Raw genomic sequence first — 19,366 nt, 5'->3', positions numbered from 1 at the left:
CTGCTCAACCGTCTCTGTGATAACCTGGGTATCACCAGTCAGGCCCTGGCGTGGCTGACTTCTTTCCTCTTTGATCAACCCTCCCAAGTCCAACTTGGGTCTTTCCTCTCCTCTATCTCTGCCTGTGGTGTACCCCAGGGGTCTAACCTCTCTCCCTGGCTGTTCAACCAATAGCTGGCACTTCTTGCCCACCGCATTGCCGCTCTCTGCCCCAACTTTCAGTGCTATGCGGATGACACTCAGCTCACTTTCAGGCTACCTTCGGCCAACTCTTCTCTGTCTCTCATCTCTGACTGTCTGCAATCCATGAGTGGTGTGCCACCAATGATCTCTGCCTTAATGCCAGTAAGACTGAGATTCTCTTCATCAGCACACCCGCTCCCTCCTTTCCTGTCACTCTCTGGCCGGCCTCTCTTGGCCCTATTCCTTCTCCCACCTGCGAGGCTAAAAATCTCAGGGTCATCTTCGACTCCACACTTTCCTTCTCTCCTCACATCTATGACGTCTCTAAGAGGTCACATTACCAGCTGCACCTCCTCAGAGGTATTCTTCCTTTCCTCTCCTTCCCCCAGAAGCTCACTGTCTCCAGAGCTCTGGTCCTCTCTAGGCTGGACTATTGCAACGGCCTCTTTCTAAATCTGCCTGCTTCTACTCTCCGCCCTCTGCAACTCATCCAGAACTGGACTGAAAGACTTGTCCTTGGCCTCAAGCCCAGGAACTGTATCTCTCCAGGACTGAAATCTCTGCACTGACTCCCAGTCGCTGCAAGGATAAAGTTCAAACCCCTCTGCATTGTCCACAAGGGCTTCTGGGGCCTGGGGCCTCAATACCTTCAACTCTTGAGCTCTTCGCTCATCCGCATCCAACTCCCTAAGGGTCAGTCGCTTCTCCAAGCAATGAGTGGGTGGTAGATCTCTTTCTTCGGCTGTGGCCTCCCTCTGGAACAGCCTCCCTGAAACTTGAGGAGAACCATCTCCGGTTCCGGAAGCACATCAAAACCTTTCTCTTTGCTTCTGCTTTCTTTCCTCCTCTCCCCAGCTGAATTCCTGGGTGAAACTATTGGTTACCTGGCCACCCTCTGATCTTGCCAGTCCTGGCAACCCACACACTTGGGGACTGTTTTCTGTATCCCTACAGTCCCCCAACAGCACTTGAGACCTGCACTTACCCTTGCACTTGCCACCAGGTGGCCCTAATTCTCTTATTGCTTTATTTATTCTATTAGCCCATGTACTGCACTGTCCCCATCTCCCTCCCACTCCGCACTTGTCCTCTTCCCCCTTCCCATGCACTTGCGCGATCTGAATGACACTTGGCCTAGTATGAACGCTGTCCGTCTTCCCTCTGTTTCCCCTCCCTTGCCGGGGCGCGCCTTGAAACACTTGTGTATAGGCGCTTTATAAATGCCATATCATATCATAACCCCGGACCTGGTGAATCCATCTAATAACTATTCTGAGAGTACTACTGCCTGCTGTTGTAAAGTTTATTCTGTATCCCTGCCACATCAGGAGATTCGAATTCGAAGAAGAGTACTTATCGCGAGGCAGTCGGGGTCTAAGAGGGAGAACTTCGAACAGCAGAAGGAGAGGCTCTCTGTGAGCCGGGATGGACCCGACTCCAACATCCACTGTAAGGAACTCAGTGGTTGCATGACCTTCAGGAGGTGGGCCAAGCCGTACAGAAACTGCCCCCAGACCGCTGCAAGCAGAACGGTGCCACTGAGCTGTCCTGAGACGGTAACCAAGGAGGAAAGACACACAGGAGACAAGTGTGAGCGGGAAGCCGACCCAAGACCCTGGGAATAACCAGAGATGCACTATAACCACAGCCAGGGTAACGAGAGCGGCAGGAGACCCGATTCGGGACTGGGGGGAATGTTCAAACCAGATAAAGAGTCAAGTGTGAAGTGATCGCCCTTGTCACAGTGATACCCAGAGAACTAAGAGTACTCAGGAGTGATCTCCATCATCGCAGTGATACCCAGAGAACCGAGATTCAAATGTCACTCGGGAGTAATCTCTCTCATCACAGTAATACACCAAAGTCCAAGAGTCCAGTATTTCTTTAAAATAGACTCTTGCACATTAGTACTGATATTCAAGTAGAGAAAGGGCAAGGGACTCACAGGGACAGCCTCCCCAAATATCAAGCCTACTTTCAAAGAAAAGAGTACCTCAAGAGTGAACTTCCTCGTTGGTGACACCAAGAGTCCAAAATATCAACAGTGTCTCTGGAGTGAACTCCCTCGTCAAAGCAGGAAACCCAACTTGCATGAAAGAGATCAAAAGGACCAAGAGCTGTCCGGGGGCAATCTCCCCTGTAGGCAAGACACAAGAAACCCTAACAGGGTATCAACAGTAAGAAGAATTTAGAAAAGATTAACTCCGTTTTTTATTAATCCTTGGGAGGAAGTGAAAGAACTTTTAAAAACGTGTTCAAGAGAATATTAAGGGGAGAATCCCCCAAGTAGACTAGTAGATGGGAGTCATTCTCCTGGTCCGAGTGCTTTTGGTAAAACAGACCCTTTCACAAGAGAACTCTGTTAAGTCAGTCAAGACAGGATGGTTTCACCAAGAGAAGGGAGCCATTCGCCTAGTGCTTTTGTTAAGGAGAACCCGGAACATCGGGTGGTTTAGTGCTCAGTGGTAGGGATAGAGTAGTTGGCTTGGACAGAGGATGGTACTTTTTTGGTTTTGAGGGATAGCTTGTCTAGCACCGAAGTATTATGTCTTGAGGCAGGGATAACCCCTATAAGGAAAGGGAAAGACAGGTTTACTTTCTTTTGGTTATTCATAAAAGTCTATAGCCAAAAATAGAACACCTTGCCAGCCTCCTTACTCCATCACACCACACTGTGAAGACAGTAACTGAATTGTTTACTTGAAGGGAGCATCACAATGACACATTGGTATCCCCGTTTAGTAAAGACTTGGCTTTTTCAGGGATCTACAACCTTTGGCTCTCCAGATGTTTTGGACAATATCTCCTATCAATCCTAGCCAGCATAGTTAATGCTGAGGAAGTATGGTAGTTGTAACGCAAAATATCAGGACATCCACAGGTTGCAGACTCATGGCATATAACGATTGGTTTGGATAACCAAGATCTTGGTAACCTCAGGAAAAGTCCTGCGCTCAGCCAGTAGGAAACAACTCTATTATGGGGACCAACACCAATAAGGATATCCTGTAGGGAAAAAAGACACAGATGAACTAACTGCAAAAATAGTCTGCATCACCACAGACACAAAGTGTGACATGCGTCATGCTGTAGCATGACATGGAAAAAAGCAGGCTTGGAAACGAATCCTCTGTTCTTTGAATCGCTCCATTTTATGCCATTGAAGCAAAAGCCCCCAACGTTTCTCAGGCCCCCTCCAGCTTAATCATCATTGACCAACATTAACATAACTGTGTCCGAAAGTGGTACCAGTGCAATTAAAAGAAACATAACTACACATTGCCCCATTTAAAATAGATCGCTGGTTTTCCAAAGCTGTCCTAGGTTATAGCCCCCCACAATCCACCTATGATTCTTCCCAAAAAGATTCCGAAGTAACTTACTATCTTTCCCCACCGACAGCGGTTTTTAGCAATCTAACTAGTGCACCATTCTATGGAAAGGCACTTCTCTCTTAAACAGCGAAACATCAAATTCCACAGGTGGCGTAGATACACGCTCAATCCATGGACTGACATTGCACTTCTGTGCATCACAATTCTTTCCACTTCATAAAGGAAATCAAAAAATGGAAAGAAACATTCCAAAATCGTCAACGTTCTGACCACTTGGGGTTTATATATAGATATATATATGTTGTAATGCTGTATATCTCTGTAAAGAGCTATGCTGCTTCTTGGAGCTAGATCCACACTCACTGAATACCATAATTATTTAAGTCTAGTTCCCAACTACCTCTCATTTGAGGGTACTCCCGCCTGAAACCCTGACTTTATAACAAACAATACAAACGATTGAAGCATTTACCCCTGGCGATATGAAATGACTTGAAAATGTCATGAGCGAAAAATGGACGATAGGATCACAAACGCCAGTACAAGATGTGATGTGATGTGATGTAATGCGATGCCACCGGTCTTGCACTGAACACCTCTGCCATGTTGGCGGCTTAATGCCATCTCGCAAGCGGCCAGTAATCTGCTCTTCGAGATGACTAACTACAGAGAGCTGACGACAGCATTATGAGGAAACAACTCTTACTATTTCACAATACTTGAAACACTTATGTACAGGCGCGTTATAAATGCCTTATCATATAATAATAACATTAATACAAAGTCCGTCGTCGGTACGAAATAACGGAAGGGTGCACGAAAGGGGACTCGTTAATCCTTCACTATGCTGACACCGTCCTCTCACAGACAGCCTTAAATAAATTCACCGGGACTTCCTGAAAAACGGAGAACACAATTATTAAAAGTACTGGCCAGGCGGTGTGCACATTTCATAGAAGCAAAGGCACTAAATGTACCTGCAATTCTGAACAACTTGTCTTCTTTGGCTTGGCTTTTATATTGTACTATTAGCTATGATTTTCTATAATTTAATGATTTAAGAGAAGTCCTGCGCCAACTTTTTGTGCACCTCCCCCCACCACCATGAAGGAAAGCAAACAATTCTTCGGGGGACTTTTCTTTCATTGAGGTAGTTGGAAATAATCTAGCTTCCTGCCTGCTCTGGGTGCCATCCCCTTTAAGGATATGGGCATTTCTGAAAAGGCCCAAGTGAGCCAGTCCATCACATGAAACGCAGGAGGTGGGTTTGCAGATCTGGGGAGTTTGGAGCCAAGCTGCCACCTCTGCAGATCACCCGCCTCAGATTAATGTGGTGTGGGCCGTCACAGCCAGGATGTCACCACGTAGAGCAGTTGAACTGCTCCAATCTCGGTCCCCAGGAGCTAAATCCACTCCATGTTTTCATGATAGCTACACACCATACCTTGGAGTGTAGCAGATGTATATAGCAGGGGTTTAAACATCAGCAGTGGGTATCCTGAAAACCTGGTTTAATTGGGCCTCACAAGGACCGCAATAAGTCCCTCTGTGTAGGAGGTCGCTGGAACTGAACATGGCTGCAACCTGGAAGAGGGGAGAGGAGCATATGGCGTTCCAGGCGAATTCTAATTTTTGTTGATATAGAAAAAGGGTACAAGAGAGATGGACAGACAATAACTTTCCAGATTTAAAGGAAACGACAGTGTTCCTCCTTGGGGGTGAAATACATTAAAGAAAAGTAAAACGAACACAAGCAATATTCTAGTGACAATCCCAAAAGCAAAGGAATTTCTTTTCACATACGAGCATGTGTCTCACAGATGTGCTTATAAAGTCCTGGAGCTTATTAATGAAAGAATAACATTTTCAGGACAAGCAATAACACCAAAAGGAAGGATTCTAAAAAAAGGGGCTGTTGAAAACAGACACCATGGGGACACACTCAGATGTGCAATAGCATGTATATAACACAAACCTCTGCAAAATGCAAGTGCGGTGTAAGTCAGAGTTACTACAGGCAATTGACTTGTAAATCCTGGCCAATTCTACATTGCACTGAGCTCTTCCAGAGCACACACGCCTCTGTGCAACTCCGGCTGACTCCGAAACACTCATGTAAGAAACTCTCCATTGTACAGTTCCTTCATGTACCCATCGCATGGGCATTGCTAAAAGATACGTGCTCATGCTATGCACTCTTGCTAAGATGCTAAAGTATGCTTGTTCCCAAGTAATGTTTAAGCAAATGTATTAAGAATAAACGAATAGGCCTATGTGCGCTAGGTGTGTGTTTGCTACTCTATGCTAGGTTCTTATGCATACATGGCATGCATATGCATATGCCCATTCCGGAGACACTAGTCTGGGCCTGGCTTTACCTTTACTTACTGGGACTCGTAGCCCTGGATTTTCATCATATAAATCCAAGAGCACAGTTACACCGCGCAGTAATGAAATCTGGAGTGGAGTGACATCTCCCGGCTGGAATGGGCCATGTTGGCATGTATGCCCAGGACTAATACAAGCCAGGCGTCTGGAGCCCCAGAGTCCATCTGGCGTCTGCCTTTAATTCTTGAAATATAAATCAGAGGAGAGTTTACGAGGGTCTTAAGCCGTTCCATGTCAGGTGTGAGCTGACAAGAGAGCCGTGGCTTTTAGGCTTCCATGAATTTGCAGTGTGATACATGTAGTCATGTATGCGCAGTGACAAAATGCATCTGCATGCATTGCATACAGAAATACAAAATGAAAGGCACTAATCCATCTCACGCCTGACAGGAGCGGGGGAGTGTGGGAGGGGGGCGGGGGGCATGTAAACTGCGTTTCTGAAGGATATCAATGTTGGTAGCTGATAAACGTGACCACTAGTTTGGCAACATCAGTAGCTTTACTGGGTTTTGGCGTTTCCTTAATCAGCAGTGACTTTGCATGCAAGGTTAGCAAGTGTGCAAGTGACAAGCTTCATTTTCGAAGGTGAAAATCATTCCCAACACATTTCTGTTGTTCTTTCTTGGTCAGGTGTCAGACTTTGGATGTTGAGATGTTTTGGACTACAACTCCCATGCACCCATGCATAACCAATGGTGAGGGTTCATGGAAGTCATAGTCCAACATATCTGGAAGCTCGTAAGTAGCAGACACCCTGCTTTTTGTGCAATTAATTGTTGCCAGTTGGACTCTTTATTACTTTCAGTGTTTACCCCTATATATGCTTTTGAACACATTATTTGGGCCACTTCCCAGTGTGGTTATAGCAAGAGTTTGCAACCTGCAGACCTCGAGATGTGTTGGACCACGAATCCGGGGATCCCTCAGCATTAACAGTGTTAGATGGGGCCGCTGCTGAGAGCTGTAGTTCAAAATACCTGTTTAGCCAAAGGTTAGGGGCGGGGTCACGCTCCGGCGTCATAGCTGCATCCTCCAGAAAAACCATGGATTCATAGTCCTTGTCTTCAGAGTTCACAGCCACCGCTGATGGTCGCCCTGGCATCCAGCTGATGGTCGCCCTGGTATCGCGATCAGCGGTAGCTGCTCTAGAACCGCATCATCCTCGTCCTAGAACTCCTCGCCTTCGTAACCAGCCATAAAAGCCTGAGCATCTTCCATCCCATCATACACTTAGGACACCCAGGGGTGTAACTATCGTTGGAAATTCCAGGGTTAGTTTTCCCCTCGTCGTATTTGTAGCGGTTCATAATCACTATTTCTTCCACCCTGAATACCACCGGAAAAGTCCGAAGAGCGCACGTGTTTTCCAGGCCTACCACAAAAGCTATACATCCAGGTTATAAGCCTCGACTCCAGCGCCATCATAGCCCTGGAACCACCCATTACATCAACTATAACATGAAATAAAAAAGTAGTAGGTCCTTATCGAACATTCCTGGGATTCTTAGAATTTCATATAAAATGTACATTAAATTGATATCAAAATTATAGCCGTAAATATTGATAGCCCCAGACCAACAGGGTGGAATGACTCTCTGGCTTCATAGACCCTAGATTCATACTCCTTGTCTTCTGAGCTCACTTCTCTTGCAGATGCTCACTCGGCCTCTACGGCCAGGGGCTGCTCCAGAAAATTATATCCATTTTATATTCGATTGATATAAAAAGTATATATTAATATCAAATGTATGAAGAAAGGATTGGGGTACTTATCAAATTGATACATTGATATCAAACATTTTGGAGTCTTATCAAATTGATATCAAACATTTTGGGCTTATTATCAAATGTTTATCAAGTATTGTGGGGTTCAATCCACTCAATATCAAAAGGGAGCGGGATTAGGCATGGGGGTGTGGCCACCTGTCAAAATAAACGTTTGATGAAAGGTATTTCCCTATACTACTATTACATATACCTAGGTTATAGGGTCTGGGGTGGAAAAAGGTGTATAATGTCAGCGGGGAGTGTATCTGGGAGGATTAGCAACATGCTGGTTCCTCTGAGAGGCCATTTGCACTCGGGCAGAGACATCCCCGCACCCCATCTCTTTCAGAATCACCAGACTGTCAAACTAGAATGATTTTCTATGACCCGGAAAAAGGAGACGAAGAATTCGTATGATAACACATGTTATGTTATTAGGGTTTATATGTGCGTGGTTGCCGTACGCATGGACTCCAGGCGCTCTGGTGGATCCGTAAGACAGGAGAGTGGGTGAGTTTTTGGGGCGAGAAGACATTATCCAGGATAGCTTTGTTGTCATGTTCACGCGCGTGCAGACCGGAAGTACCGTGAGATCTGCGTCCGGGTCAGTTTGTAGGTATTCTGTGTTGCAGGCAGAGAGTAGACTAACAAACAACAAAACCATCTGAGAGAATTGCATCGTGCCCTCGGGGTTGACAAGACAATGAATGAGAATTGTTTCTTTATAACGCTATGCACGGTACATACACATGGGGGAGGGAGGGGACCTAAACAGAGTTTTCTTGCTCCTGAAGTCATGTTGTCATTGTAGAAGATTTGGAATGAGAAAACCTAAGTTGTGATCCTAGAATCCCCACATCAACAACGTGTGTGATCCTGAGCAAATCGTTTTGTTTTAGTCATAGCATCTGCCAGTAAAGCCGAGTGCAAAAGTATCTCAATATTATGGGGCCTGGACAATATATATAGACCAACGAATGAATACACAGGTTATTGTTTTCGTTTACCCTCTGAAATCTAAAATTCTGTTTTGAAATGTATCAAGCATTGCATTTCCAATGGCTAGGCCACGCCCTCGTGCACCATCGATCATACTCCTTATGAGGAGCTTTGGGGACTCGCCTCACCTTTGTCTTCCACTGTGCAACATAATATGATGTTAAGTTTGCAGTGGTTTGAATAGTATTCCAATATATGTGTGAGTTACCATTTGCTGTGCCATGTCCGAATACAGTGCACTTGAACGGAGAACAAGGCGCACACAGACAACGCACAGAGCTTAGAGGCCATACCAATGGGAGATTACAAATGACATGCAGCATTAAAAATATTCAGAGTGCTGCCTTCAGCATTTTATCAAGAAATGGCATGTTAATCGGCGTTTATAATGTGCCAAATCACCACTGTATCAGAGCACCAAGGCTTGTCCATGGGGTTGACCACAGTACTTGAGCTTCAGTCCATTCAACTAAGACCAGCTAGCCATGTAGTCACTGTTTATCATGTACTGGAAGGGGAAAGGGAGGTTAGATGTGAGAGTTTAGCTGGGTTTTACTTCCCAAAGTTAAAAATGTATGTGCCTTTTTGGCACGAGCTGCTGTTTTGGACTACAACTCCTGCCAACCCTAGCAGGATAATCAATTATGCAGATAATGGCATCTGTAGTGCAAAACATCTGGAGAACCACAGGTTACATAGCTCTGAACTACATTGTATCTTTGTAAATCCATGTGCTTTAGAAACACTTGTGTACGAGCGCGATAGAAATAAAATATCAATTTCAATATCAATTTAGAATGCCTAGTATTCTTTGAAGTCATAACCCAGTTGAATTTTGGGGCCTCATATACTGTGGGCACCTCCTTTACCCTGAAGGACTGTATTTAACCAAAACAAGAGAAACAAGCATTTTCAATGTCAACAGTTTGGGTTTTTGTGTAGGCATGGACAAAACATTTGCTAGGCACTGCTGTAATGGTATTAACTGGCCATTGATGGTAGCAGGTGCAGCATGGTGCGAGTGCCTGGGCATTTAATAGCACTGCCTGCCAAATGCCCAATACTTACACACAAGATAAAACTGTTGGATATGCCAAAGAGTGTTTTTAATAAAACAGTGAAGGACAAGCATAATGCTTATTACTTGAGTGCTGAAGGCAGGACTGGTAAAGACATTTTTATTTCACCAGAAACACATTCACATATCGAGGGCCTCATTACGAGGCTGGCGCTCCCGTAATGAAGGGTGCCGGTACAGGACCGGCACCGTTCATTACGGGATGCCTTATTACGAGGTCCCCTAGCGGGACCCGCACAAAACGTCTGGTCAGACCAGACGTCCTTTGCGGGTCCCGCAAGGAGACCAAGGAGCTAATAACGGGCCCATTATTAACGGGCCCGTTATTAGCTCCATCTCCATTTCCATTGAGCCCTATGGGGGCTCAAATGGGAATGAGGATTGGTTTTGTGGATGAGGAATTACCAGGTCCTCCAAGGTTGGAATGACCCGGTAATTCCTCATTCACAGAACCCGGTACTGGAACCCGGTATGGAGGCATGGCTGCCTCCCTACTCGTAATGAGGCCCCGAGACTTGATTAAAGTGAGCTGAAAGAGTCCCATGAGGCAGTGTTTTGGGCGGGGATGAGCAGGAACTGGGTGAGAATGGCCATAGGGATTAGCATGGCCATGGGCAGTCATTGGGTGGACTAATAACCAAACAGCATCTACAAGCTGTGTGTCCCTCCTCATATGCCATTTCTCCCCATCTGTACTCTAGTGCAATAGTTTGGGCGTACAAATAGACCAAAACAAATAAAGAACATTTTCAATGAATGCATCCCTCACTTTTTTTAAGTAGCTAATATCAAAAGGGTGCAGCCGGAAAACCCACAAAAATAAAGCAAAAAAAGAAGGGATTGGGAAATGATTAGGTCACATTTAAAAAATGAATGTAAAAATAAAAATATCAAAGTCTGACAAAATTTAAAAGGTAGCACGAATGGAGAATAACAGACTTCAGCTTTTGTCTTGTCAGCAAACACATATATGAGCACCATTACATTCAAGCATGTGTGATTCTTCCAAAAGGAAAAACAACAAATGGGTAAGGCAGGCTGACACTTGGTCCAAGACTACCAATGCCACATGCCCTGCTAGTATATGGCTCGGCGATTAGGTCTGGAGCCCTTAACATCGAGGCACTAGAGTAGCAGTGCACGCAAGCTACTTACTATTAGAACAGGGGGCTGCAACCTTTAGCTCTCCAGATGTTTTGGACTACAACTCCCATTGTTCCTAACCAGCATAGTCAAGAGCCTAATATCATGGGTATGATATGATACATTGTATTCATATCGCGCCCATACACAAGTGTTTCAGGGCGTGGCGAGGCAAGGGAGGGGTACAAGGAAGGACCAAAACAAACGATCTTACTAGTCCCAGGTATTGTAGTCCTAAACATCTGGAGAGCCAAAGGTTGCAGACCCCCTGCATTAGAATAATATGAAGAGTAACAGAAGAGGGAAAAGGAAATAAACACAGCCTTGCTACAGAATAAACCACATAATCCTATCGTTGCCTCCTCACTTGCTTGGTCTTCTTCCCTTGCGCAGGCAGCAGAGGGGCCAGACTGGTGCTATACAATACCACACCCATGTTATGCAATTGGGGTCTATACCTCTATACCATGCACCACTGCCATTTGTATTGTCTTCGGGAGCTCTGGCCAGCCTTAAAGAGGGGGGGGAGGGTGTTAGGTTAATGAGGCGAGAACAAAATGAAAGATAGCTTTGCTTCTGTGTCAATGCTTGCAACTCAGAAGTCCCCGGGAACTGTGTGGGCTTGTTACTAGGTGGTCTGTGTCGATGCCATAGAGGGATGTGTATCCAGACAGGAGGCTTGTGTGCCCGTGGTGCTAGAATGCAGTGTCCCAGGTTGTGCTCTGTAAATTGGTTGTAGCGTGTATAAGTGGGAAAGGACAACACTGGCACAGACTATTGGTTTTCAACGCAGCAATGCCCAATTTGAAAAGGAATTTCAAAGCAAAGTAATATGCAAACAGTTTTTGTGCTGGTTTCCCTAATAAAGAAGCTAAATGCCCTCATTTTAAAACATTTCCCCCCCACATCAGCGGACTCTATATGCAGCCAAGAAATTCCCTTTGTCCGAGCAACATCAGAGTTCTGTACCAACACGACATGAGTCTCTTATGTTAATATTATTTAAGAATTAGATACGTTATATGTCTCTGGAGTCCACACATGCTGTGTGCCGCACAGGCCTAGGTTTGGGTTCCAGCCCATCGGGCATTGCGCCTAATCTGAGTTTCTTGGATCCAGAGCCCACTGAAGGGATAAAATGCAAAGAGGAAGTAAGGATGGAATAAGGTTATGGTGAAAACATGGAAAGAGGAGAGCAGGACGGTATGAGGCAAGAAATTGAACGAGGAGAGGAAAAGGAAGGGGGAAAGGAAGGAAGAAAAAGGGACAGAAAGGGAGAGGCCTACCCTGTTCTCTTGACGAGTGCATCGTTATTCTAGGAAGTGAGCCCACTTGGATGGGGAGCTTGGATTTTAGGCGAGGCAATGTACAAGTGGGAACGACTGGTGATTGCAGTCCCATTTAATTCTAATGGGTTGCACGGATCGGAATTCCGAGGAGTTATTTAGTTCCTGGATGTTGTATAGAAAAGCCTGATTGGCTTGACACCAACCCCTACAGCATGAGCTTCTCCCGACTCCCCATGGCAACCGGTGCCACGTCAGCATGGCTGTGTGGCCTTCGCTCTGTGTGCTTTGGAATGTGAATAAAGGAGCATTAGGACACATCTGGAGGACATTTAAAGCACACTAGGCGAAACGTAATGCAAACCAAGTTATGGGTCCAGGTTATCAAATCGTTTTTTTGGCAGAAGTGATGAGATGTTCAGGCGCATTTTGGAAAATGGGACGTCGCCTGAGAGTGACTTTCACATGCAAGGTGAATTTGGCTGTGTCCTGTGTAGACTACTTTAACAGCAATAGGCCAAGGCAACCCCTTCAATAGCCCAGGGCCAATCACCTGGACTAGTCCAATCTCTAAAGGGAGAAGACCACAATCACCCAAACCTGCACTCCTTATTTCCGCCCCCAATGGGTTAGAGGGAGGAGGGTATCCTTAAAGACGCAAGGTCATACTCGTGAATTCTACTGCTCCGGGGGCAGAAAAGAAACAAGGAATGCAATTCTGCAGAAACCTTCGTCAAAATGGGACCAGCTGCTTTCACCCAGGAAAGATGCATAGGTCGAGCGATGCAAACAATGAGCCCCATTGCGTGGAGTCATCTGAGCTAAAAGCTGCAATGGGCCAGTGCAAAAACGGCCAATACTGTTAAGTGTTTATTTACCCTGTCCTCTGAGTGTAGTAAAATCTGCACTCCCTACTCAGCCATGGAGAATGTTAAAGCATGAATGGCGAATGGTGTGCTGCTAAGTGAATGCGGGCAATGCAGGGGGAGAGGGTGACATATTAAGCCTGGCTAGTACCTAAAATGTGTCCCCCATCACTCTGCCCAGTAAGTGGCATGTATCATGGATCTGCAGCTTTGAAGCCATAGCTAGATATATAAAGCCGCGGCACTTTTGTACACACGTCTCATGTGCGCAGGCAGCGGCCAGACACAGCACCTCGGGCGAGAATCAGCTCTCCATTAAGCGGCTCTATTTTGGGCATTTCCGAAGCATAGGGCATCCGCCGCGGATCCAGCCCGGACAGCAGCTCACAGCTGTTGCGAGACTTTGAAGAGGGGGCGGAGCGCAGGACTTCCAGGACCCATATGCGGCGCACACTTATCCCCTCACATCTCTGCTGTCGTTTCCCCGTCTAAAGCACCACTGCTGGTGACGACTGCACATCCCACCAAACGCTGCACGCCCTGAACCAACACTATCCCACTGGGGGCAGGGCGCGGCGCACGCACAGGTAACAGTGCCACTCTGGCAGGGTGAAGGAGTTGTCTTTCTCTCCTAAACCTAGCAATCCTCCACCGTCAGGACCTCAATGCTTTCTCGTGGGAATTAGGACACATAAATACGTCCGAAGAGCAGCGCAAGGGTTAAATGACCTTCGCTCTGTAATGCATGCGTGGGGATCTGTCCAGTCCTGAACTCGTGGGGTGCACTGGTCTGCACTTCCTTCCTGAAACAAACTCCACTCTTTCAAACAAAACTGCTGGCTCTGCAGAATGCAACAACATTGCACTGGAGCCTTTGAGCACAAAACCACAGGTTGCAACGAGTTATCAATAGTCAAGTTGACCGCAGTCTGCCTCTGGCACGCAGCTTCGCAGACCCTGGACAGAGTTGTGTGCATGTTTTATTGGGTTTGTTAGTAAGAACAACTTTTATGAAGTGTGATCTTGACGCACTTTCTGTCATTCTTCGAGATTCGGTCAGAGAAGCCTGGGTGTCTATACCAGGCTCCGGTAACATTTGCCTCTCCAGATGGTCTTGCCTGGCACGCCATCAGACATAGCCAGCCTAGTTAAATATGAGGGGTCATGGGAGTCGGAGTCCAAAACACCTGGAGAGGAGACAGTGGCTGTCAAATAGGAGGCGGCAGAAGGGAAGAAAGTATGGCCACACGAAGTGATGGCACTTGAGACCTGGGATACATTTATTTCGAGGGAGTTTCTACTGATGGATGTTCTTATGTTCATCGTTTTTATACTGTGCCAAGTCACCACTGTAGAGGTTTCAGGGGCTAGTCTGGGAGACGGTGTATTGTGCCCCCACGCCTCAGGGATATCCATCCAGTCGAAGGATGGAAAAGAACCAGGGAAAATATGCGAGGAGGGAAAACAGTGAGTGAGTGTCACGGACAAAAGCCTGCAGCAGCGAAAGAGTGTTTGCAACAGCATGGGTGCATGTCATTCTTAATTAAGTGGGCCATACATTGAAATGAAATCGCGGATTAGAGAAAACAGCAGTGTCTCAGCGTGCGCGAAACTCCTGTCATCCATACACAACGTGCCTCTGATGGACACGACCTGAAATTCAGCTTAGAGCACCCCATTTTGACAGACACACAACACTATCCTCATTGCATCACATCCCCTGTGCATGTTAAATGTCTGGCTGCCAATGGTGCACACATCCCACCTGCAGTGACATGACAGGGTGCACCTCATTGCCCATCCCCTTTTGAAGAGAGGGCCACCTGGCACAGCAATGACCACCACACTGGGGAAGACGTGACAAGGCGCGGCACCACTGCTTTCATGAGTCCACACTGGCTCATGAAACAACATCAGAACTCAACAAAAATCAACATACACTCTGCACGTGTCATTTTTGCCCCATCAGCACCATCAAATATTAGCAGAACTCCAATGGCCTAAAGCCAAACCAGCTAGGGTTTTGGATACTGCCAAACCAGTCAAACTCCCCCACCCTCTCTCCACTCCTAAATGAATATCCACTACAAGCCACCAACACCAAGTCTAAGCCTGCCACTCTTGAGTGGCCACCAGTGGAGCCTTCATGTCACCACTGCCTGAAGACAAGAGGCCCACTGCTCCCCGACATGGCCTAGGGCCTCTATGTTTGTCCTGAATTCCCACAAGGAATCATTGGCTCCGCCCACCCCAGTACACCAGTGGGGGCGGGGGGGGGGGGGGGGAAAGAGAGGGGGCAATCCACCCAGATACCTCGATAGTGATGGACACAGAACTTTGTGGCGGGCGAGCCATAGCCCAGATGTGCCCCCATAAGGGTTGATTTAGCCCAGACTCCCCAGAGGCATCAAGGCAGGCAAAGTTCTGCACACAGAGAATGTACATGTGAAACAATTAGGCACAGCACGCAGGACGAAACTTTAGCCAAAATAAACTTAACAAGGACTCATACATAAGTCTGGGCAATATATCGATATATTTTCTAAATCGATATGGGTTGACACAATATCATTAACATCAAGATATATACACAAACATTATTACATACACTAGCATTTTTTATTTACATTTTGATATTTGCACAGCTGTGTGTATTCTCAAACAGGAAGAGGAACCCTTCGGTCACACTTTTTTTTAATCAATGTCTTATAAATAAAGGTGTTAGTTGGTGGCTTACAACTGAGCATTTAACCCACATAAACAATATTGAGATATATATCGCACATAGCCATTCAACCCAAACGTGTCGAGCCATGACTTTTGCTCCATATCGTCCAGCCCTGCTCATACATGTTAATGTTTCAAACTGTATAATAACAAAGAAAGACGGCTCGATATACCGTACGCTGGTGCTATTTCTGGTGTAAGAATTTCTCTGTGGCCTCTAATGTACATTAGTGCCGGAGCACCTTTTATAAATCGACCCCCCCCCCCACCACCACCTGCATCTGCTTATGGAGGCCACAGAAGCACCTCTCTGCGCTCCACCCCACCCAACCAGTACTGAAACACACCTCTACCCACCACAGTTACAGGGCCACCCATTAACCCCACATCCAATCACAAAGCGTCTCTCTGGACCACTGAGTCCGCACCTGCTACGTGCCTTGCGCACATGCGCTCCTCTACAAGCACACCGGAGCCCCTGCGCACCTTTTCTGGCACGCCCCGCGCAGTGAAGAAAATCCTTGGTCAGAGCAATATTTTTCCAAAAGCCTCTCCTTGCCCTGTGCCCTCCACCCCGCCCCGTCCGGAGAAGCGCTTCTCTACTGCCCTCCCTGAACAAGGGTCCCTTTCTTGAACTCCTCTTGCACAAAGGCACCACTCTACCCTGCTCTTATGCAGACACGGCCCTCTCTTTCATATGTATATCCCTCTATGCCCCCCATCTCCCCTTGCTCAGGAGTAACACCCGGCTTCCTGCTACCACCTTACAGGAGGACCTCCGGATCCCTCTTTTTGGGGATAAGAGCCTCTGCATTCAGTCACCCTTGTGCACAACAGAAGTACAGTTCTGCCCTCTTTGACATGGGGGGGGGGGGGGAGTCCGGGGGCGGGGTCTCTATTATATCCTCCAGTGAACACGTATCTTTTTACACCCCTTTACACCTCGTACAGAAGCGCCCCTCTACCTCCTCCTTTTACTGACTTATCCCCTATGCTCGCCCTGTTTGCATTAAATCACCCCTCTGCCTCCTCCTTCTATAGAAGCGCCCCTCTTGTACAGAATGGATGTACTGTTTTAAACTTTACAGAAGCAAGTCCCACCCTGTGGCCAGATTCTTGCAGAAGAAATCGTCTATGAAACGGGTCTGGGGTAACTTAAAGCAGTACTCCCACAGTGCATGGGCTCGGGCGTCTATTGTTTACATTTGGCAGCTGAGCCCCTTTGCCCCCCTGCGGCGCATGTCGTGCCTGCAAAAGGTCGAGTGAAAGGGGCAATGTACGTGGCCACGTAATGAAGACGGTCAGAGTGTGTGGCAATGTCCTTGGGTTAGGCAGATCGCGGGTGCCGCTGTGCGCGACCTCACGAACACCATCACAACGCTGTTGGTGCAGCCACAGGCACGGCGCCGTCACAGCCGTTATGCCCCATAGGACGCTGCTCGGTGCTTTATGCTCTGCCCGCTGCTGTGTCGTGGATGCGGCGCTGGAATCGTGTGCATTGTGCTGCCTGCGCATCTGGATGGGTGGTGTGCATTGTGCCATTGGTGCATACGGGATGATTGCTTTCTGTGACAGCCGACAGCTGTGGATTGTAGGCTCGTGCATCTGGGATAATGTGCTGCCCTGCGTACCAGAGAGAAGCCACCGTGAGGTTGGGGCATTTGTGGTGATTTCTGTCTGTGCCACTTGACAGCTGTCACTTTTGCTGTGTACACACATCGGATGGTGGGCTGCCTGTGCATCCGAGATGCGGTGCCACTGTATTATTGTGTTGATGTGTGTCCCAGAGTCGAGGAAGGCACTGTGCTGTGGTATGAGAAGCTTGCTATGTCTGGCACCCGACAGCTGTGCGTGCTGCTGTTTACAAATAAAGGATGTTCTGCATTATGGGCTTATGCATCTAGGTGCGGTGCATCTAGGTGCGGTGCTGCTGCTGTGATACTGGATGGTTGCGTTGCTTTATGTACCAGCGGGAAGCTAGTATGCACTGTGTTGTTGGAGCAATTACGATATGTGTGTCACCTGACCGCTGTGCATATGGCATTGGGATGTCGTGCATTGTGGGCTCAAGAATCAAGGCTACTGCTCTGCTTGTGCATTTGAGATTTCGTGCCATGGGGTATACCAGAGGGAAGCTGTGCACTGTGCTGTTGGTGCATATGAGATGCTTGCTAGGCGCCACCTGGCAGCTGTGCGTGGTGCTGTTTACACATATGGAATGTTGTGCAGGACTGCGGGCTCGTGCATCTGGGGTCCGGCGCTGCTTGTGTACCCGAGATGCTGTGCCACTGTATTGCTCTGTGTACGAGCCAGAAGCGATGCTTTCTGTCTGTGCCACTTGACAGCTGTACATTTCGCCGTTTACACATAGCACAGAAGGTGTTTTGTATTGTGGGGTCTCCCATCTGGGCTACTGCGCCGTTTCAGCATCTGAGATGCTGTGCCGTTGGGTCTCTGTGTTGCTTTGTGTATCAGAGGTGCTATCATGGCACCCCTGGGTGGTGGGCATCCAGAAGGTAATGCATTTTGCATACAGATTCTATGCCTGGGCACACGGTGCCCCTTAAACACACAGGGCAAAGGCTGTGTCCACTCACCCACGCCGTACTTCTCCTGCTCGCTGGGCACCCACATGACTGCGGGCGACGGGCAGCGGAACTGATGCCTGCACCCCCCTGGGCTCCCGTCCGCCTGTCCTCCTCCAGGTCTGCCCCCCTGCCCGTGCTGCGGTGCCTGTCCTGCCCTGGCTCCGTGTGTGCCAGTGCCAGTGCCAGTGCCTGGCCCGTACCCGTCCTGCCCGCGCGCGGGGCTCGCTCCCGGGGTCAGCCGCTCTCCGGTAGCCGCGAGCGACTCATTGTTCTGATTGCTCTGCCTGCTGCAGCTGAGCACAGCCGCTGCCAGCTCCCGGGCTCGGAGACAAGCCGAGCAGCCGCCGAAAGAGGCCCGAAGCAAGCCCCGCCCACACAACGACGCTGGCGACAGAGCATGGGCGCCCCACAGGGGCAGCACAGGAATGAGGCAGGGGCCCAGGGAGCCCAGTGGCTTCATCCAGACCATGATGGGCATCCTCTGAACGTTAACATATTGCCACTTTTCGGTACCAGTAATTACACCCCCCCCCCCCCAAATGTACCATTCGTGTTGTGGTTTTCCTCCAAGAAACACGTGGAATGTGGAAAGAGAATGTAAACACACGCTCTAATGAAATACAAGCCAACAATTGAAAAAAAGGCAAAGTGGCAGATTCTGAAACGAAATGTTTACATTGGTTCAGCACAAAGAGGACATCTATAATAAGCTCTCGTAAATCCTGCAAGTGCTAATAACTTCAAAAGTAGACTACTAATTTGAAAACATACAAATTAGACACAACTTTTACTGGTTCCACATAGCTCCATCACCCTTTATTAAACAAATTATTCGGTGTCTTTTTATCTCATCTATGTGCCAACTATGAACACTGTTATGGTGCACATGGGCACCGTGGCAGGTGCGCCGCACTCTATAAAAAGGGAGGTCTTTCCACCGAGGGAAGTCACTCGCAGTTACACCACTGTGACATTCTGTGTCTTCATTTCCAGGCCCAGAGCTACA

General features: G+C 47.7%; 1 protein-coding gene across 4 annotated transcripts in view; it reads right to left on the bottom strand.

Annotated features, from left to right (window-relative positions):
* The window catches only part of DOCK4 (dedicator of cytokinesis 4), a 2,129,281-nt gene extending 2,110,608 nt beyond the window's left edge, over positions 1-18,673 (bottom strand). For all 4 annotated transcript variants that reach the window (XM_069627915.1, XM_069627916.1, XM_069627917.1 and 1 more), the window contains exon 1: positions 18,370-18,673. In XM_069627915.1, coding sequence (XP_069484016.1) covers positions 18,370-18,406 — 37 coding nt within the window. In that variant the 5' untranslated portion in view covers positions 18,407-18,673. The remainder of the gene's footprint in view (positions 1-18,369) is intronic.
* Positions 18,674-19,366: the final 693 nt, after the last annotated feature.

The sequence above is a fragment of the Ambystoma mexicanum genome, chromosome 12 (assembly GCF_040938575.1).
Source record: "Ambystoma mexicanum isolate Mex_15411 chromosome 12, UKY_AmexF1_1, whole genome shotgun sequence".
NCBI classification, from domain to species: domain Eukaryota; kingdom Metazoa; phylum Chordata; class Amphibia; order Caudata; family Ambystomatidae; genus Ambystoma; species Ambystoma mexicanum.
Note: the sequence above shows the minus strand (reverse complement) of the source record. Positions and strands in the feature narration are given on the sequence as shown.